This window comes from Neodiprion pinetum, chromosome 4, assembly GCF_021155775.2.
Source record: "Neodiprion pinetum isolate iyNeoPine1 chromosome 4, iyNeoPine1.2, whole genome shotgun sequence".
Lineage (NCBI taxonomy): Eukaryota > Metazoa > Arthropoda > Insecta > Hymenoptera > Diprionidae > Neodiprion > Neodiprion pinetum.
The window spans coordinates 5364350-5385977 of record NC_060235.2 but is presented as its reverse complement, the minus strand read 5'-3'; the positions used below and the strand labels follow the sequence as shown (position 1 = coordinate 5385977).

Here is a 21628-nt window from a genome sequence, read left to right as displayed (position 1 = left end):
AGGTCAGGCGATTGCAATCTTACTAAACTGGGGTATGAAATTAAAAATTTCCAAATTGTATAACTACATACGAATTCTAGCGCGCTAGTAACACGTATGGTATATAAAAAAAAATATTGGTAACTCAGAATTCGTACCTACGATATTATTATCTGAATATTTTAACGCGTGATATATTGATCGTATGAAGAATTTAAATTAATTACAGTTCGTAAACGTTGCAAATTTAATGGTCGTATAACATATAATACACATACCTACGGAAAGATTAGTCATATCGCGTTGATTCTAGATAAAAACTGTCTCTTTATTTCGAAGAGAAGAATCCCTAACGCCGTTCCGGTATTCAGACTGTCAACGCCGTTCGTTAGCGGAACATTAACTCGCATACCGTCTCTGCGCGTAGCCAAAGAAACAGATTCTGGACTCAGGCCTTCCGTTTCACCACCGACTATGATGATAGTTTCGTTACTTGTATATTCGGTACCGAAATACGGGATGACCGGTAACTTTTCTGCGATGTTGTGAGAGGCTTGTTTTCGAACCTTCGCTTCATTTGAATCAGCATTTTCATCTGACTTTGAAAGCTTGGCATCGCGGGGTGACTTCTCGGTAGAATCTTTATTGGTATTCTTCAAACCTTCTTTGGATCCTGCGTCAGTCTCAGCCTCGGAGTCGCTACTGTCGGAGTCCGAACTTGAGCTAGAATCAGAGCTTGAAGTACCGAGATCCACATTGGACTCTACCGGTGATTCCGAATTGTTGTCAGCAACGAAAATATTCGCATTTTCGCTTATTAAATACTGCACTTCTGACCACGTTTGTGATTTGTATATCGGCACGCGAAAGTGCGCACCTGCAGCTGATCTCAGCACTTTCGGATTCCAAAGATCCACGCAGCCTAAAATTAACAGGTTTAAACATAAAGTGAATTTGAGCACAGCTTCGATTGTAGATTGGAACGAAACAATCAAATTCATTTCTTCGGGTACGGACCTTTGGTTAAAATTACTCTCTCGCATCCGACTCCAGCCGCAACCCGAAGAATAGCTCCCAAATTTCCGGGCTCTCTTACATTGTCGCATATCACAGTTATTGGTAACGCATCGGGAGAAGGTTCCTTGTTACTTACATCGGGAGCTACGAATATACCTAAACGAGAATCCCAGATTGTTAGTCGAGCGTTAGCCAGATGAAAACAAAATGGAAGTATTGGCAACTTACCCATAATGCCTGGGGAAACAGTCAAATCTGACCATAGCTGTATCGTTTGATATGGAAGTTTGTAAAGCTTGACACCATCTTTGGGTAGAGATATTTTGGCAATGTCAGATTTTCTGCTGAAGATAATTATCTCAGGCATACATCCGGCTTTTATGGCATCCTCGATCAATCTAAATCCCTCCAGCAGAATTCTGTTGTCATCCTTATCTTTTTTACGCGATCTTACGACTTGCATTAAAGAGCTGTAACGGCGAGTAAATTGTGAATCACAAACAAAGGCTAGAAGATAAAAAGTTATGTCTAAAACGAGATCAAGTCCAGTTGATCCGCAATGCTTACCTTATTATGGGATCGTCCCTGTCGAGTTTAGTGAAAATCGGAGTCCCGTCATTGTTCAACGTGGCACCTTCCCTCTGCTCTTCTTGAATCTTTGCGTTTTCTTTCTTGTCTTCGGCCAGCTTGAGCCGTTGTCGTCGGGCAAATGCAAACTGGGCGGTCTGCAGAATATTTTGAGGAACGGTGTGCTCCTGATCGTTGTACAGATCTTTCTCTTTAACAATTTTTGATGGCTTGCGATGAGTCCACCGACTGTAGCCTTTGACTCGTAAAAACACTTGAGCGCTAATCTGCCGCTGAGTTATTGTACTTTGAAGACACCTCATGGTGCTTTGCATTGTTGTAAACGTAAATGCCATTCTCATAACATGTGTGTGTGTCTTTCTTCTTTTCTACCGCTACACTTTCAGCGTTGATTCTAATAATTAGCTGACCGGTGTTACAATCAGCATTGAAATTATTTGAAAGAGCAACTTCAGTCCTTAATATATCCGGCACTTGTTTTTTGAATGACGCAATCGTAACTCAATTGTTTTTGCCCGTGATATGCAAAACGCCGGTTTTGAGGTTAAGCTGGAGCTCTTGTAGCAACATGCGTGCCGCCACACACCAACACCATAAAAATTAAAGGAGCGTATGTGTTTTGGTTTGAAAGCAGGTTAGTATCGTGGTTAATATGCAGATTGCGAATTGCGACACGTGACCGGATTCGTGAATCGTAGAGAGCAACAGAGATATTTACGCAAGCGTCGTCGTCAATCGTTCAGTCGGGAGCGTGTGTCGATTGTTTTGACACGTAAAATGCGCTGTGTGTCGTCCAAGATGAACGTGGAGGTCGCGAAGTGAGCCGCGAGACAACGCTTAGTCAACAGTAGTTCGTTTAGTTTAATATTGTTTTTCAGTTCTGGACTCTGTGATTGCTAATCGCCGGTTTCGACACTCATCTTGGAAGACAATGGATCAATGGATAAATAATGCAGGCTGAAAATATATCCCCCTCGAACATAGCTGTCGGTGTGCCTGCGGAGGTCAGGTGACCTCTTAACCCAGTGATAAATTAAACCGTCGTTGTTGATGATCAGCAGCTTAAAATGAAGCTGTTCAAGTTGATCGTTCATCAGAAGAACTTTAGTGGGGAGGATTTGATTATAAATCCCAAAGATTATCCGGGAATAAAGAAAGGCGATATCGTTGAGATATTTCATCCGGAAGATGAATTCAGTCGTTTGCTTCTGCAGATCACCGCCTTCAAGGAGGATCTACAAGGCAGAGAAACCGTCAGTGTTGAAAATAACATTGCGACCACTTTTCAACTTAGAACATTCGCTGATGTTTACATGAATATTGTCAATCCCAACGACGTCGCCTTGGATTCCGTCGAGCTTACCTTCAAGGACCAATATATGGGGCGTAGTGAGATGTGGAGATTGAAAAATTGTCTGGTAATTAAAAGTCTGACTCTTTTATTGTGTATCGATAAAGTTTCCCATTAAACAAACTTCCATCTCATCGAACTTTAATTTAAAATCTTAATTTCTCTAGGTCAACACGTGCGTGTATTTAAATAAGAAGATCGAATTCTGCGGTGGAAGCATTAGGTGCCAAGTACACGAAATGTGGTCCCAGGGGGATCGAGTTGCCTGTGGCGTGATAACTGACGATACAAAGGTGAAATATCTGTAACAATTTGCTAAATCTGGCCAAGGATACAATCAAAAAGCTCTTAATTTTATAGCAATAATCGAGCTATTAAACTTGAACTCGACGAATCAATCGACATGGCTTTAACATTGATAACAATGTTCTAAATCATTGTCTTCGCAATAGGTGGTCTTCCGTTCGTCGACAAGCATGGTATACCTGTTTATCCAAATGAGTTCCGAAATGTGGGACTTTGATATTCATGGAGACTTGTATTTTGAGAAAGCAGTAAATGGGTTTTTAGCTGATCTTTTTCAAAAGTGGAAGAAAAACGGTAGCAACCATGAAGTGACGATAGTTTTATTCTCACGAACATTTTATAACGCGACAAGCCTTGAAGAATTTCCCAATCACATGAGAGAGTGCTTGCAGCACGATTATCGGGGTAGATTCTACGAAGATTTTTATAGGTAATGCAAATATCAATGGCATCCACCACAAAATGCTCAATCTTAAACATCTCCAACGTGTGTTATAGAGTTGCTGTACAAAATGAGAGATACGAAGACTGGAGCAATATATTAGTTCAATTGCGAAAACTGTTTACCGATTATCAAAAAATTGTCCTCGAATATCACCAACGGCCTGGAATTGTTATGCCAAAAGCCATAAACTCAACAGCTGCTCAAGGGAATTTCTTAGAAGTTCTGAATATGTCCTTGAACGGTGAGCGATAGTTGATACTATTGACTAATAACCTGTAGATGTGTGGAAATTGAATAGCAATTTATTTCTTTCGCAAAAAGTTTATATTACGAAATTATTATGCAATGTGATGTACGATATTGTGATATGCTTTCTTTTTTAGTTTTCGAAAAACACTACCTGGATCGCAGTTTTGATCGAACCGGGCAGCTTTCTGTGGTTATCACTCCGGGGGTTGGAGTATTCGAAGTTGATAGAGAATTGACCAACGTTACTAAACAAAGAATCATTGATAATGGTGTGGGTAGTGACTTGGTTTGCGTGGGAGAACAGCCGCTGCACGCAGTTCCTTTGTTAAAGGTACTGTTCCATTATGTTGAAATCTTGAAACCAGAGTTCTTGTGTTAATTCTATTATCACATAAGAATATTTTATTATAAGACAAAATTCTTGTAGTTCCATAACAAAGATACGTCGATAAATGCTGCAGACGACTACAGCATGCCGCATTGGATAAATCTCAGTTTCTATTCGACAAACAAAAAAATACCTTACTCAACCTTCATACCTCGCATCAAGTTACCACCTAAAATATCAAAACCACCGTCAGAGTGTGGAAAATTGCCAAACAAGACAAAGCTTCTGCAGGAAGATGGCAGCGAATGTCTGCGTAATACACTGTTCGACTATGATGCCTATGATGCTCAGGTTTTCCAGTTACCACCTGTTCATACTGCTAGGTGAAGCTATTTTTTTAACAATTAGTTTATAATAATTTAAATTAATTTGAAGACTTGTATTTTGTATCAAACTCGATTTGTTATTTTTTATAAATTTGTAATCTAGCTTGCAGAGAGTATCGACTAGAACAAAGAAAACTAGTGTAGCCTGCATGGAAACGCACAGCAATTCCCAGGCTCTTAAATTGTTGAAAAGAAAGATGTCGGATCCTGATATACATCATCCACCTCCCGATACTCATTCTTCCCCAACGGTTGCCTCCCGCAGTGCAGCAATTTCGATTCCTCATCGAGCGGACGATTTGATAAGTGTCAATTCTAACGGAGAAGTTAATTGTAAGATGGTATAGTTGTTACATGTCAAGTACAGAGCTAAATCGATACAATTTTCCATAGCAAAACCAAGAATATCTTTAATTGATGACCATGGAGATGTGGAGATATCACCTCCGTTTAGACCAGTCGTCGGTAGTGCTGGAAGTCCTACCAATTCCGTTACTCAACCCAACAACATTAGGCCAGGAAGAGCTCTGATCAATCCATTTGACCCGTCTCACGTAACGATAAAGTTGACAAGTAACAGGCGAAGATGGACTCACATTTTTCCGAAAGGTGGAGTATCGCGACTGCATTTACTCCGTAAGTATTTTCTTGCAATAATTTCGCGTGTCATATTTCTCAGGACCTACGGGTGTGCTTATACAACAACACCACTACCAAGCTGTGCCTACGCAGTCTAGTCCCGAACAACTTAGCGACACAATGTCCATACTCAGCAGTTCTCCTAACGAGCACAGCATCGCGTCCATTAACGCTCAGAGTACTTGTCAAATTCCGAGGTCTGCGTCACAAATTGGATTTCAAGATCGTACGTTTCTTATTTGAATACTAAGCAAGACACATTGTCCTATAAAATACGACTTAACGGCAACTATGTATTTCGCACATAATTTCTTACTGATTTTAGACATGAAAGGAAAGGCTATGCGGCTCAATTTCCCGTTAAATTCGGTCGATAAAACTGGGCATATTGGACCCCCAACCACTAATAACAAAAGTTTGACGCTATTATGGGGTGCGACTGGTGAACAAGAATGGACTCCAGCTCTAACAACAGGTATGGCCGGTTTATCTTTAACGATATCTTTTTTCCCAGTAATTGTACTTAATTATACAGAAGCTATAAATACTTAATACCAATTTTAGAAACATTCATGACGGTAATTATTTAACAGTTTGTAGCATGATCTCACAGCGATATTTTTTACCATTATATCCGCAATCCATATTTCAAAACACTCTTTATCATTTCAATTTAATTTTATTACAGGAGAAAAAAATTATTTTCGTATTAAGTTTGAGCTATTAAAGGAAGTTACTCGACATACGTTGGTTGACATAAGTCATAGAATCCCGGTTTTCAATCAGTTGAACGTCTTGAGCAACTGATCAAACATTTCATCATCTTTGTTATATTTTCCTAAGCATAAAATCGAATTCGATGCCTTGTTTTTTACAACTTCATCAGCTCTTAGATTACTAGAGATATCGAAGATGGTAACAGTTGTTATTTTATTAATAGTACATAATGCTTCTTGTGTGTCTTTTTGCTAATACATTTCATTTTCAGCTGTAACTCTACAATCTGGACATAATTTGGACATAACAATAGTAACAACATTCTGGTTTCGGACCTGATAACTTAACAAGTTTTGGCTTTAGATATTCAAAATTATTTTCTTTTTTAAATTTCAATTACAATTCAGTGCTGTTCCATCTTTCATTGTACGCATCGTCTAATTCTTTCATTGTTTTCGTCAATGCATTGAAATAAAGTATGAATTCACGAAAAGATCATTAGTTTCAAGTTTTCGCTTTTGGGGATATTCCAATACTTTAAACCAAAGGAAATAGTCTTGAAATTTAATGTCTCTTCAAATAACAAGATTATATTGATTTTCGCTTGCGCTGAGTACCTGGTAATTAACTCTTTACATTTGAGTTAAGGGATTATAAAACTATATAATAATTATTATGAATCTTTTTTTTATTTCACATTGTTGTTAATGCAAAACAAAAAAAAAAAAACATATATATCCACACCACCAAACAATTTCTCCCTCAATCATTTACTCAACAAAGAACACAAGTTTCCGACATTATCTACCTTGAATATAAATAATTTATTGTTCAACTTATTTCCATGCTGTGGTACGTCTTGTTGGGATGCGACGCTGGACAATTTGATGCGTGTGTGATGTGCGACTATGCGATGTCACTTTATACAGCGAACATAGGTTAGCGTCCCATATATTACTCAGGGCTGACTCGGTTACGGTATATACTTACATTTCAAGGTGTACACTCCAGTAGATTTGTCACTACTTTTTAAGATATATTGTACATTTGACTTTATTTCAAATCTAATCTCTTATGTCGTTGTTTTATAATTAATGCATGCTTATATAATTGTGTAGTCAATTTCCTTTTCTATTTTATTGAATGAACACAAAAGCAATGGAAAAAAATGCTGATTCTTACCAATCCTTACGTAAACTTATGAAACAAGCAACTTACCTCATATTTTCAACTATCAGTGTTAGCTGCCCACTACAGGCAACAGAATTTTCCTAAATTTCTAACTAACTCTACCTCTTGAAAACCCATCTTAAAATTCCGATATGTATTTCTTCCGGTAACAGTGAAAAATGATTATTATCAAAGTAGCTGGACGTCATCACAAATCCGAGCCAAAAAGTTTATTATAGATATTATAGATGCTGTACCAGATAAGAGGATTGATATTTCGTGCATACGCTAGATTGCACAAAGTTCTTTTTTGATCGACATCATTTGTTATAAATTGTTTTTCGTACCATGGATTGGTATCGATTTTTATTTGTTTTCTTGTTTTTTTTTTTTCCTCCTATTCTTTCGGTTTTTTATCGATCGATTGTAAACGAGTAGTTTTGCCGAAAGCTTAACACGTACGCAAATATAATAATTATTTTCTTGGTAGTGAAAGTAGATTTTATTCATCATATTCCAAGTTTTTTTATAATCTACCTACAGCTTAACTTCAATTTTAGCTGAACTATTTGTCCCTATATGACTGTAGTATTTCATATTAATTCTTTGTACGATATTCCTCTAAGTTCATAGGATTGGAAATGCAGGTTTCTCTCCTTGTTTCGCCAACTATCGACAAGTTACATACGTACACGTATATTTGAGGAAAAGAATCCAACTTATTCACTATGCAATATCGAGTACGTGTGTCTGCATGCGGAGTATGCAAGTTTTATTGTAATCGATTGCACTGTACTGTATCAAGTCCCATTATTATTATTGTTATTATTGTTGTTGTAATTATTATTATTATCATTGTCACCTCAGATTATTATTATTGCTATTATTCAATCGGAATATATTTATTTTTGCAATAGGTTTCAGATGGTTCAATTAATTAACAATTTCGACTACTTGTTTCTCAATAAGTAGCAGCTTCGCAATGCGTCTAATTTTTTCCATAGAAATGCAAATTGAAGCTTGGATTGAGTAAATAGTTATAGTTAATATTAATAACGGCAGAATGTAAGATTTATAGATAAGATTGAACGACAGGATGCTGTTGGTTGTTGAAGAAAGAATGTTTTTTGAATATTGAAAATTCATATCATTTACATAATTTAAACATATTAGTTCGTAATTTTTCCGAAACCCAGTGATATTACAAGCATCGCGCCATGTGGTATCATAGTCATGGAAGTGTTTTTTTTTTTTTTCTTACAAACGTAGAATTGAAAAGTTGCAATCCAATTGGTGTTTACTAAATTTTCCATTTTTCAATTACGCATTTTATTGTAGTTCATACCTTGATAGGTATTCATTGATATTCATTAAACCTTGACTGTTTACTGTTCCTCTTTTCCTTACTAATCACATACTCATTTCATATATTTTTCCCTAATGCATGGCTTGTGGTATCGGAGGAATTATTTTTTTGATATCAAATATGATTGTACAATCTCCGGTGTAGTATAAATATGCACATATATTTTATTGTGTTATTTTGTCTGTATACGTATAACACTTGGGAGTTTTAACAAATGAAATTGTAATCAGACGTATTATCGTTCAAAGAATCTTGTTACGTTTGATTGAAGCTCGAGAATAATAATTTTCTGATGATCGCTCGAAAATACTGTACATATTATTACAGCCGAATTGATCGCATGCTCACTTCAATTCATTCTCTAATCTACTCGTATCTGAGAGTAACTCTTCATGGTTCACATTTTCTCAGCTTGTTCACTTATCCGCAGTCAATATGTGTAAGTAGTAGCAGTTGCCCTGCACTCATACTATCGCACTATTGTTTTCAGTTCACATGATATAGTAGAAGACTCTCTTTGGTACGAAGGACTGTAAATAAAGAAGAAATAGATACCTATAAAATATATGTATGCACTAGTTGTGTTTCACCAATGTAATTAAAATCTCATCGATCGATTATCAGTTTGATTATCATGTACCTGGCGAACACGGTTATTGTTGTTCATAATTATTGTATAAGGAAACAGCGATATTTGCAAACCTTCTGTCTAAAATATTTCACAGTTATAATGAAATGTAAAATCAAACAGGTATTCATTAAAACGTTGTAGGTTTTAAACCTAAGACTTGGATGAACTCAATCCATGTATCGAATTCCATGTCAATGATGCCGACAACTTTGTTTTTCTAGCACACAATTATTTGCTTAGATCATTATAGTTTGAAGACCACAAAGAGACTCTTCATTAGCATCGATAAGTTGTTGAAATCTATGTGTTTGTACTTGTGTCCTTTGGTTTATTTCAACAAATATGTTATCTCTGAATGGAATATCTCATGCCTAAAGACTTGTCTTGAAACATCTGCTTCTTCTTTATTTATATATTTATATATATAGATACATACATATAATGCAAATGATAAAAATTGATTTACATTGAAAGATTTCTCTTTCTTAGGTGTCGATTGGAGATCATTAACTATCCCAGCTTGCCTCCCTATTACAACGGATTACTTTCCAGATAAAAGAAGTTTACAGAACGATTACGTCGTCTCAGACTACAACTTGTTACCCGATGACGTAAATGCAGACTTTGCACAACTTAGAGCAATATACAAAAAACCACTTAACACAGCTGAGGTTTTCAAAGAACTTGTTTCTCAGCGTTTAGCTCAGGTAGAGTCTCATTTTATTGCATTCTTCTTTGACTACTACAAATCTCTGACGGTATTTCATTTTGTGAAAATTATTTTTCAGGGATTTCAATTGATAATTTTACCACCAGCCAATAAAACGCAAGCAACAACACCTGGCAGTAAACCTCCAGTTCCGCTAAGCTCGTTGATGCGTGGGATGCAGGTCGAGTCAGAGCCGAAAGAAGAATACTTACTTAGTATTGGCAGAATTTTTCACAAAATATCACTTTGCGGAAATTCTATAACGGTCACACGTTACAGACCGAGGTTTGTACGAAAAAAATTATTCCTGAGTACGAATAAAATGACACATCTCATTTTATTCCCACTAAAATTCATCGTACGGATCATAATTAATCTGCCTATAAGTAGAATATTTATATTTCACAGACATCCCTATCCTCCATTTAACATACACTATCGATATCGTTTTCACGCTCCTCATCACGACACTTACGAAGTATCGTGGGTTTCCTTCACAACTGAAAAGCTGGAAAATTACAACTGGAATTATTTGGACCATTATATTTGTACTAGAGGTGATACAGATTTTTCATTAGTCGAGGTGAGCTTCGTTAAACGTCAATTTGTGAATAGTTTTGCATTTAGTTGTGGTCTGATTATTATTCAATAAAAAGTCTTCTTCTGATCAATTGCATTTTCTTTTCTCTAGGCACTCAAATATTGGCGTTTTAGAGTATTTTTGCTCCCTCTGAATACTCCTGCCACTCGTCGAATCTTGGATGGTTCGGTACATTGTGACATATACTCACCAGCTACTTCCGCAGAGCAAGCCAACTTTATGGAAGGATTCTTACGATTTATCGAGACGTGGTTGAACAGAATTCGCCGTCCCAACGCGAATAAAAATTGGGTAACGTTTAACATCTGCCTACTAGTTATATCGTTGTGTAATTTCCTTGGTGTACTCACACGTGTCAACATGTATACGTATCCAAATACACGTGAATTCTTTCTTTTACATCACGACAGAGAAGTACAATATCGGTCTTAGCGTGTTTTCTAGTATCAGTATGGGTCAATTGCTAATGCGATACACGGACACAGTTTAAAAAGTTACTATTTTTTATGCGTTTCACAAAGTATGATTAATAATGCTTTGTGAGTCTATGAATACCTCTTCGAAAATCATAGGTGAAAGTCGTATCAGGCTGTGTATCGAAATATGTATTAGAATATGGTTTTCGTAGTTGTCAAGGTATTGACCATAAATTGTATTATTTGGAGGTAATCTGAAAAGACTTGTTGATTCCCCGTAGAATGATATATCCTTTATAAAAAGTGGTCCAGTATTATATAATTTTAACATCGTTTTTCCTTGTCGTCTAATTACGTACTATCTATTGAGTAATGTTTACATGTCGATCGATATTTGAATTGTATTTTTTTTTTTTTTGTTTTTTTTTTAATATTATTTTTCCTTCAGATTGTGTCTCATAAATTTTGTTTTTGATTTGATTTTTGTCTATTTTGCCAAACTGCATGTTATTATTTAGTTGCAGTTGCGTTGTGTAACAATTACATAGATTTGGTTTCACAGCTTGATTTGCATCTAACATTGCAAGTGCGATATTAAGTTTCCCTTCACGCCTTGACTTTGGTTTAACATCGTCGTTATGTAACTTTACAAATAACCGTAACTCATTTACAGGCTATATAATATGTTTCCTCGTGTTCACTATCGATGTACAAGTTTCTTTCTACTATCGATTCTGCAAACGAATTTTGAACGTACTACAAATTGGATTACGTGGAGGTCAATTAAATTCCCACTTTCCACTGTGCGAAAAAGGTTTGATCTTGAAATTCTTTGAATCTGACTTATTAGAAATTTTTCTTGTCACATATTTTGAACATTCTTTTCTATTTGAAATTTGTAATATAATAAATTTGTAATCACATGATACAAAGGCTTGACTTTAAAATTTTATGAACAAGTGCCGAGACTAAAATCCAGGCAAATCTAGTACGAGTCTTGCAGAAATTGAATTTATAGAAAGAATTTGGCATTTTATTTAGGCGAAAATGCGGATGCAGCCCAAATCCTCTTCTATAGCGGAAGACCGTTTAGCATGATATGTTTCAGAGCCCGGCAGCTCTAGTTGGAGTTCCCCCGAGAGATCCTGCCTCCCACTTGACAAGGCGCAGGCACAGCACGAGCCTGATATTCCTCACTAACCAGGTACTTCCTATCCTCCCCCTAGCATCACTTCGTCGACAGATGTGGAAACGTTTATATTTTCAGCCGATTACAGATATTTATCGGGACATATTGAGTCTATATCATATACCTATATATATAATGTGTATATTTGTTTGATTTTTTTCAAATGTGTCGCATATTTTTACCACATTTTTTTCTTTCCATTTTCTCTTTGAGTTTTATATCACATACGCCATGCTGATTAGAAACTTTTCATCAATTTATCTGCGAATTGCATACAATTGATCGACGCTAATTTAATTTTCTTTTTACACGTTTGAAATGGAGAATGCTGGCTTTGTTTTTTCGCCTTTAAATATCCAATACTGGTTGAATTTTGTTCCTTGTACTCACAATTGATTGACAGCAATACACCACGAAATGTTTAGTTTGTATAAAAAAAGAATATTCTTTTGTAGCTTTACAAATAATTTAACTGTGATCTTCTTCAAAACGGTCATTGATTAGTAGCTTGTATGAGAATTTAATGATCTTGTCTGCCTGATTTTTTTGCTTGAATGTTCATCATTATAAGTTTGCAAGCTTATATATCGTGTGAAGGAAATATGTATATATACTTATATATATATATATATATATATACAATTATATTCAAACGTAGTTGAATGCATATTTGATAATTAATATTCTATTTAATTCATTTTCCATACTCGAAGTATAACAATTCACGAATTGGCAGCTTATCAAGCTCTCGCAGTTATTGAAATTTTTCCTCCTACTTTCCAGACAAGTCTTGTTGGCAGCTCTCCGTTCAGAGAGAGACTTGGGAGCAACCGCCTGCCTGAAAAACCGAGACCCAGGTTTGATCTGCTTGCAATGATGTATTGATGCTTTGTGATGGATTCTCAGTAGTCTGGCCGTGTTTGCATTTCAGCTTTTGCCCCTTCATCTATCGCTCACAGCTTTCTCACCGATTCATGTTATATTGTCTTACTATCATCGTTGGACTGCAGGTAGAGAAAGTGGGCTTTAAAATCCAATAATATTATAACAATGTCCTCTCGCAAATACTTCATATTCTCACACCTGTAAATTTTTACCTATTATTTTATAGTTCAAAACTCACATGAATCTAACACAAATTTCAATACATCTTTAATACGCGTCAAGCTTCTGTGTGTTGTGGATCGTTCCATTTGTATCCAGCGATCTTACTTGTATCCCACAATTTTATTCGTTCCCTTATTGCCTCTTTCGTAAGAAATTTATACCTTTGGCAACTTAGGTATCGATATATTGGTAATAAAGTCAGAAAATGGTCACAGTTTTGAGTAGGTGAAATTATGACCCTTGAATATTATGACCCTGAAACTGTAAAGTTTCGTCCGCCATCTGATACGTTATTGGCATAAGTGCTATATCCATTTCTCGCACTATAATTCAGCACAAAGTCCGATATCAATTGTCGATACCGGCAGTTTCTTGCAGAATTAGTCAAGTTCGTCAGTCTCCTAATTGAATATAGGGTATCGAGTCCATATCGTGTAGCAAATTGCTGTATAAATGGAAACTTTTAATTTTATCCTTGAGTCGTTCATGCATTGATACACTTCTCTGTTCTGTCACGAGGATATTGAATCCGTATTATCGCTGAAATTTATTTTGAATCCATTTTTATATTATTATTATATATGTATGCTTATTGTATTGACTTTTCATTCGTTTTACTGATTTTGTATTCTAATTTATGGTATTATTACCCATTAGCATATGGTATGGGTGGTGTGTGAGTGAGTCACAGGGTTCTTTGTACAGGAGAAGCATGTAATGAATACAGCTGCATCTGCCCGCACATGCCTTGACATTCCTCGCCACAACCCACACAGGTCAGTTTTAATTCATTTTTTTTCCACCTCGGTTGTGTTTAGAAAATAGTAAATTGAAAAAAAAAATTTTAATTTCTCCATCAATCTTCTTCAGTTTCAGTTAAACGAGTACCTTACAATTTTATTCTCCTAATCGTACTTTCTATCTGATCGTTATAATATCCCTTTAATTCTAGTAACAAAATTATCGGTTATGACGAATGTTCTTTATTGCTTCTGTGTTCTGACTCAGTTAATAGCTAAGATGTTGGTAACTGACAGCAAAGCTAGAATAGTTGACGATGGATTACCATTGGTCAGTAATCGTTCATTATTTCAAATTAATCGGCAATACTAATTAGCGCATATAGTTTGGCTTGAGACAGCACATGTGCACCGCTTGAGTTTTAGCACTGTGAAGTCTATTTGTATTTTCTCAATTCTACGTCAAGTGTGTCGAATCTTTCATACCTTCATCCGTTCTTAAATCAATTGATCAGATCGGGCTCAAAAGTAATGGACAGAGGCAGAGTGTCGCCTGCGAGCGAGGCCGTCCTACCACACTCTCCGGAGCTACAACAACAACAAGATCACTCAGAATGTAGTGAAGACAGGTACAGATCTCAATAAAATGCACCCAAGATCGATCATTTCGTGAAACGAATACTATTCTTTCAGCATAAATGCCGAAGTGAGCAAGATTAAAAGCAGCGCCTCTAACGCAGAGATACTTGAGGCAATGAAGCAACCGCATACTGGAATAGGATTTTTAACTCAACATCCGTCATTGCCAAGCCTGACATTTGTCAGCGCAGAAGCTGTCCAATGGTTGAACAATCACATCGAGGGTGGCGTCACAGTTGAAAAAGCAATTATTATAATGGAGGTGATTTATTCTCTCATGTGTACCTTAAACTGTTTAAATATACATATACATGCTAATGAAAAACATTCCAGGGAATGATTCGAGAGAGGCTGATATGCCATGCATCTGGAAGTTTCAAGAAACCATTCATTCTAGGATTTTACCTCTATCATATAGTGCAAGACAAGGATGGTCAGAAAGGTACGCTGTCTTCAGATTCCGCCTAACATTCCATTTTATTAGCGAAGCGTATCCTCAATTCTTTCTCAATTTATTTCAGACAGGGAATACTTTCCACCCTTAGGTGATCTTCGGAGTTTTGAGAATGAATGGGTTGAAGTTGAGATGAAAGTGCCAAAAGGGTGGTGCGAACCCACTGCTCCAACGCAAATTTCAAACATATCATCACCTATATCTATACCCAGTTGCGATATCATAGACGAATCGAGTGTTCCTGTTTTTCTGCGTGACGACTCGGATCTTGTATTCTTGACGGAGGATCGTGAACGGCCTGGTGAGCGTTGACGCTACAATAGTTTACGTTATGGACGTATCCCTATATATCTTACAGAAAGAATTCGTCGATTTGAAAACTAAATAATTTAGAATTTTTTTCTTCATGTTTTTGCTTAGCGCCAGTTTCTCCTTACAAGCACACTCATCTTGATATAGACATAAACAATAAAAGCGATAGAATAGAATGGGGACACCTCAGATATCAGTCATTATTCAAGACGGACTATTCTTACGAATTGGTTGTCCAGTGGGTCGCATCCTCGGGGAGTATAGTTGCTGACCTTGTAAGTTATCCAATTTAATTATTGAAAGTAAAAGAGACGTCGGTGCGATTAATCAATGGTCATCTTTTCGGTTTTGAATCATTCAGATATTCGGGTGGCAACGAAAGGCGCAATTGTGTGGAATACAAATGGTTCCGATACCCAGTGATTTGCTTGCGCTACCTTTCACTCTGAAAAGTGATCCTCTTCGGGGCCCAATCTTCATACCTCTACACACGGAATGTTTGATGACCAACAAACCGTATCTATTCGATGGTTTGTTGAAATTTGAACACGTGGTATCAAATTTTGTTGTATAACAATAGCTATCTGATGTTTCACTTTCAATGTGTTTGCAACAGAGTTTCGGGAAGACACCTACACTCAACGGTTGTTCCTCTTCCAAGAAGCCATAGTGCAAAGGTTCGGTTTTGTACCGTGTCTGGTGGAGGGCACTGAAAATGATCATCAATACGTCCACGTTACTGGCAATGCATTTATTCTCGTACCGTCGACATCTTGTATTCGAGCCAGACCACGAACGGATACGAATATAATCAGACGGATAACGGGCCAGAAACGATATCCAGTCCATCCTGATCAATCTAGTCCGCACGAAGCATATATTACAAGGCATGTCAGTGGGAAGAATAAAGATGACTACAGTATGGACAGGAGGGTCGGTATATATACTTAATGTAAATATTTTCTATATGAATTGATATCAACTGTTCGTATTTTTTTATTCAGGTTGGCTTTTTGTGGTCATGGAATCATATGGTCAGTCGCAAGTGGAAATCGTTATCAACATCAGCGACCGGGGATGAGTTGTTTCAAAAAAAAATTATTCAAGATTTTAGAAACTTTTGTTCGAATGCGGACAACAGATTAAGACAGTACTGGGAGTCATGCTGGGAACTCAAAGAGAAAACGTGTTCCCGAACCGAGTAATTAAGTACATCCCAGTGTTCTGAAATTCAATGGCCTCGCTATCTGTTTTCGGGAATTTATTGTACATTTCAAAATACTATACGAGTGCTGGTTTGCTCAGTTTAAAATGATTCAGTGAGCAACTAAGAAATACATATGAAAAAAAGTTGGATTAATCGTGGTAGTTTTAAGTGGGCCTATACAGCCTGAAATTCCTATTCTTGCCATTACTGTACAAAAGTGAAATTTACAGAATATTAAGAATAATATTAACAATATAAGAAAGTTAGGTTTAAATCTTTTATTTGCAACGTCTAAAGTAATACATTAATTAATATTAATATTAACTACAAAGTTATCCATTTTATTAGACATTTTGTATTGAAAAATAAATAAGTGTTTCTTTTCGACAGGCCCAGATAATTTGTATGGAGACAAAAAAATTACATTGTGATTAGTAGATTTTTAATTTACACGCTGTCATCAATAGTGATCTGATCACTTGTGTTATAATACTTATGCGTAAAGTTGAACAGAAAAAAAATAGAGCTAAATTGTACACTGATTAAATTTGTAATTGAAAAATAATTATCATTCCAACACTATAAAACGGATTTTAGTCCTCATGAGAAACTAGCGCCGATATGTAAGCTCATATTATCAGAAGTAATTATCCAATTTTAATTATGCCAAAAACGAGCCGCATGCGGCTCAAAGAAGGCATTTCATTTAGCTTATAGTTTTGACAAAATATGTCATTATTTGATATTTTAATTCTAAGTATTCGTAAGATTTACTAGCTACAAAGCAAAAGTTCAAAGAAGCTTCAGATGAATGGACGCAGAATTGAAAAATATTATCAAATTAAAAAGTACCTGTTATGTGGGTAAAATTCTGCTGGAAAAAAATTTAAATATACGGTTATTCTAGGCTAACTATTACACCCGTAATTTATAAAAAGAGGATGAAAAAAAGAATTGTAAAGCCATTCACCGTTTTAGTACCCGCTTTTTGATGGTGGTGTCGCAAAGTATTTTTTGTTTTTTCTCATGAACGTTCGGCTGGAAATAAATTATGGATTTATAGTATTTAATCTGTGAATGTAACGATCAGTAGTTGAATATTTTTTATACATTGATTGTAGAATACCTTGAACTGATAGGAGTATTGAAAAATCCCCTAGATGCTGTTCGTTTTAAAAGTGACTCTGTAGACGGAGTGTGTCTAAGTTCCCCAGTTTTCGGTGTTCCCACTCCGTTTAGACCTTCGGAGTTGACAAAATTTGCCCAATAATCTGACGGAATCTTCAACAGACTTTCCACTATCTGTAAAAGAACGCAAGTATTATTACTCTAAAATATTCTGAGGATATTTTGAATCCAATGAAAGATACTTACTGCAACTTGGCTTTTTGTTTCACTTAGCATTGAGTTTGGAGATGGTTCCTGGCAGCTATAGCCGACAAGAGTTGGTCCGAATACTTTGGCAAGATTAGTGATCGGCATTTTGCATTCTGGACTGCTCGACACTCGCTGCAAATGGAGAATCAAGAATGCTAATGTATCGCGATTCGGTTGCGGTAATTCCGATATCGCTTGGTAAAGAGCAGCATCAGCATCCTGTTTATCAGAAATGGCCGTCGCTCTTGCAAAATCTGCCCATAGTCCGACTGTGATCAAAGGTTCGCGAAGAGTTCTGAATTAAGATGAAAGAAAAATTGTGAGTAAAATACCCTGTATTGCTCAAGGAATTGATAAAGTTATTTGTTGTGGTTTTAATCTTTTTCATAATCCGACAAATGTACCTCAAGAAATCTTTCAAAGTTGAACAAATAGTCGGTATATCAATGTCGGAAAGGTTGGGTGCACCCTTTCCTTTCAAAAATTTGTCCTTCAAGCATTTAACGTCGCTCGAACCACCATTCACCCTGTATAAACCTTGTTCGCCCATTCCCCTCAGTTCGACCTCATTTATGCAGTGTACCACCAGCGACGGCACCATGGGTGGTATCATGGGGGTATAATCTGCAATTGTACCCTACGAAAGCAAAAATTGCTCACCTTGAATGGATTTCATATTTTTTTTGAATTGAAAAACTAAATGTTGTTCACAACTTACAGAAATACCACGCAAAGTCGGAGTATTTCCTGCAGGTACGCACGGCAATGGTACTAGGTCTTTACATTCGGCGTGAGAAGTAGCTCTGCACTCTCTGCATTTCAAAGCTACGCGTCCGAATCGAATACTGCAATGATAAAGTTGTAGTTGAATCAAATTGCCGACCACACTTCGTGATAGATAATCAAAAATTGTACCACAAAACATCGTTCCCTCACCGTTTGCCACAAGGAGTGCATACTTCTGGCTTGATAACAGTCTTTGCCGTGAAAGTGTGACCCCTGGACGATTTAATGTTCAAAGTATATCCACCGATATTAGGGCTGGGCTTAAATACACCTTCGGAATCTGAACCGGAAGTCATGATGTCGGCTTTTGGAGCTGAAGGCTGTATGCAAACATATATACACGGATTTTATTCAATGACTAGAAGTGTTTGCTGAATCCACTTTCTACTTTCACCATCCTATTTCATTCAACTCCTAAAATTAAGAAAAAAGGACCCACCTCCACGTCCATCAATGGATTTTTTGCATCCATGTGTGAACTTTTTTGTCTGGAGCGGTCAGCACTCGTGCGATATTTGTGGGGGCTCTGTTTTATTTGAGTATTTGGATCTTCATTTTCATTCCCAGGCTTTGCTTCAATTACAGAAGACGCCGTGATGGGTCCATCCTTGGGCAGAACAACAGTAGTTGTCGCTACTATCCGATCTGATGTATTCAAGTCTACAGCTTTCTGAATGCTGCTGCGCCTTTTCTTGGTTGAATATTCCCCGCTTGGTCTGTGCTCTTTCCATTCCCGTTTCTTTTGATTTTGCTGGAGCATGACACTCGCGTCCAAGTCGTCCTCCGATTTTGAAAAACAACTCAGATCGCTAAGCAGAGACCCGGTAGAATCCAATTCTGCTATTGTATTAAGCCTAGAAAAAAAAGTAACGATGGGTTAAAATTAAGGCAGAGACTTTTGAAAGTCTTCTAACTTTCCTAAGGATGCAATTTAGACTCTTACTTATCAGCGTGATGCAAGTCTTTTAGATGAACGTTGCTGCTGCGATTATTCAATGTTGTATTATTGAGGAATTGCAACTTTTCACGTGTTTCATCATTCAGGTTTCTACCTCCATCGTGTAGGAACAAGTCACGAACCATGGATATTTGTCGTTCCTGTGTAAATAGAATATTTGGCAATTATATCGAGTTTTCATCATTTAATAGATACTTATACATGTTCAGGTATTTTGTTCACAACTAGTTGTTGAATTTATTATTACCAACGAGTTACGTTGATCTTCAACGATACGTCGTCGTCGTTTTTCCTCGTCAAGAAGTCGACGAGCATGACTTAATTTTCTTTCTAGATCTGCCGACTCTAAATGAGATTTTTCCAAAGCAGAATGAAGTCGCTGGCATTCCTGTACAGATGCCAACCATTTTTGTCGCATCTCTTCCTGGTTGATAGCAAAGCGCAGAAATTCTGAAACATTGAAAGATCGATACCTTTCTCATACAAGCATAGACTTTCTCTTAGATGCTGAGCACAGTTGAAACTTTCTAAACTTCGACTGGGTTAAAAGAATGAAGGGCTGGATGAGAGATAAGGGTATACGGGAAGCAGCTATCTCTGAAGATATCAGATGTTGCTGCAAGAGTAACTAGAGCACAGACTCCGCTGATGAATTATTCGTGGCTCTCTGTTAGTGAGAAAAGAATGTTCGTCTCAGAATAAAGTGACGTAAAAATTTATTCCGAATGTATGATCGTGGGGGGTAATTTCTTTGGGTAAACGAGGCGTCGATCAAGTGAGCTAACCTTCTTCGCACGATCCGTTGACGAGTACATTGGTACAACGTACCAGCTCATCGTGAGAGGCCAATATCGACAGTGAAGTTGTCATTTCGACAGCGTGAGGCTACCAAATTGCAGTGGCCAAGTACCAATTTGATCTAAAAAAGGAGAAAACGAAGGATGTTAAAAACTGACTGAATCGGACTCGCTGCCGGCTGTGAGTCTGTAGTTTTAGGCATCGTTGGTCCGAGACACAAGACGAGAAAATAATGGTAAAAACTCACCCTGCGTCCGCCAAATTTACTTAACCGCTGTAAAACGCACCAGTTTTAATATATCGTTGTAAATACCGATTGACATAGCTCGCACGCGTTGTTGACGATCTCCGAACTCTTACACTATACAAGATACAACCGCCTAGTTTTGAGTTTGACCGTTTGAAATTCAACTAATCAGAAACAAGCGTCGTTGGCTCGGTTCACACTCCTTCGTTTAAAAGTTTCAATTTCCGCCGCACGGTAGCGCCACAGTTGAAGCCAACAAACGGTGTCATCTCGAATTATTTACGATTACTCGAACTACATTTGCCGCAAGGAAACGGCGCCGTCGAATATGAATGTATATCTCGTCAGGTCGTGAGATGTTTTTGATTAATTACTACCGTGCACGAGGGTGTTTCTATTCAAGTGTCAATAACAGTCTGGTTTATTCGTCGCGGAAGAAGCTCGTTAATCTCTCGATCAATCGTGGTATAATGATTCCGATGCTCAATTGTTTGATGCTAGAATTTTCGGTCTTTCGGGTATCAGGGATCGTCAGAGAGGCTTTCATCTTTTCAATTCGGCTGCGAAAAAGCAATCCAAGCAACAAAATAACACGGGAGACTCAACGTGCTCGCATAAATGGAATATCTGAGTAAGTGTGTATAAAACTTCTCTAAAAGACATATATATGAGTAGCTGTTTATCTAATTAAGAGGCATATGAGTTTTTGCCAGCCCATAAGAATTGAGCGAAGTGAGCTGAAAACAAAAACAAACATTCGAACGCGCAGTAATAACACTCGACTGAACTGCGTATATTATTATCATCGAACGATGCTGTCCGCGTTTCAGGGAGAAGAATTAAAGCGAATCGTCACGTAATCGAGCATCTTGCAGCATCAATTATTCGAAATAGTTTTACCCGCTGGCTCGAGGAC

At 37.1% G+C, this 21628-nt stretch overlaps 3 protein-coding genes across 9 annotated transcripts; 1 reads left to right on the top strand and 2 right to left on the bottom strand.

The window, feature by feature from the left end:
• Nucleotides 1-202: 202 nt before the first annotated feature.
• Nucleotides 203-2323, bottom strand: LOC124216172 (rRNA methyltransferase 3, mitochondrial). Its single transcript, XM_046620369.2, has 4 exons — nt 1564-2323; nt 1225-1466; nt 997-1152; nt 203-901 (listed from the first exon to the last, which is right to left on the bottom strand). The coding sequence occupies exons 1-4, from the start codon at nt 1923-1925 to the stop codon at nt 273-275; spliced, it is 1389 nt and encodes a 462-aa protein (XP_046476325.1). The 5' UTR covers nt 1926-2323; the 3' UTR covers nt 203-272.
• Nucleotides 2324-2353: 30 nt separating this feature from the next.
• Nucleotides 2354-16977, top strand: Iml1 (GATOR complex protein Iml1). Of its 6 annotated transcripts, none has more exons than XM_069135056.1 (25): nt 2354-3002; nt 3103-3228; nt 3388-3671; nt 3740-3927; nt 4070-4266; nt 4363-4646; nt 4753-4982; nt 5043-5258; nt 5329-5514; nt 5614-5763; nt 6935-6943; nt 9662-9879; nt 9961-10166; nt 10290-10464; nt 10573-10773; nt 11992-12102; nt 12871-12944; nt 14450-14563; nt 14628-14835; nt 14907-15015; nt 15095-15328; nt 15448-15614; nt 15701-15869; nt 15956-16272; nt 16344-16977. In XM_069135056.1, the coding sequence occupies exons 1-25, from the start codon at nt 2652-2654 to the stop codon at nt 16542-16544; spliced, it is 4725 nt and encodes a 1574-aa protein (XP_068991157.1). In that variant the 5' UTR covers nt 2354-2651; the 3' UTR covers nt 16545-16977. The 6 variants fall into 6 exon arrangements, with proteins under 6 accessions (XP_068991157.1, XP_068991159.1, XP_068991158.1 ...); XM_069135058.1 differs by having other exon boundaries at nt 2355-3002; nt 12007-12102; XM_069135057.1 differs by lacking the exon at nt 6935-6943 and having other exon boundaries at nt 2355-3002.
• tum (Rac GTPase activating protein tumbleweed) lies at nt 16345-20893 on the bottom strand. 2 transcript variants are annotated; one of them, XM_046620368.2, is made up of 12 exons: nt 20713-20893; nt 20453-20586; nt 19915-20117; nt 19653-19807; nt 19149-19563; nt 18860-19029; nt 18642-18768; nt 18328-18560; nt 17921-18218; nt 17673-17848; nt 17517-17584; nt 16345-17417 (listed from the first exon to the last, which is right to left on the bottom strand). In XM_046620368.2, the coding sequence occupies exons 2-11, from the start codon at nt 20535-20537 to the stop codon at nt 17521-17523; spliced, it is 1926 nt and encodes a 641-aa protein (XP_046476324.1). In that variant the 5' UTR covers nt 20538-20586; nt 20713-20893; the 3' UTR covers nt 16345-17417; nt 17517-17520. The 2 variants fall into 2 exon arrangements, with proteins under 2 accessions (XP_046476324.1, XP_046476322.1); XM_046620366.2 differs by having other exon boundaries at nt 16345-17584.
• Between the last annotated feature and the right edge of the window lie 735 nt (nt 20894-21628).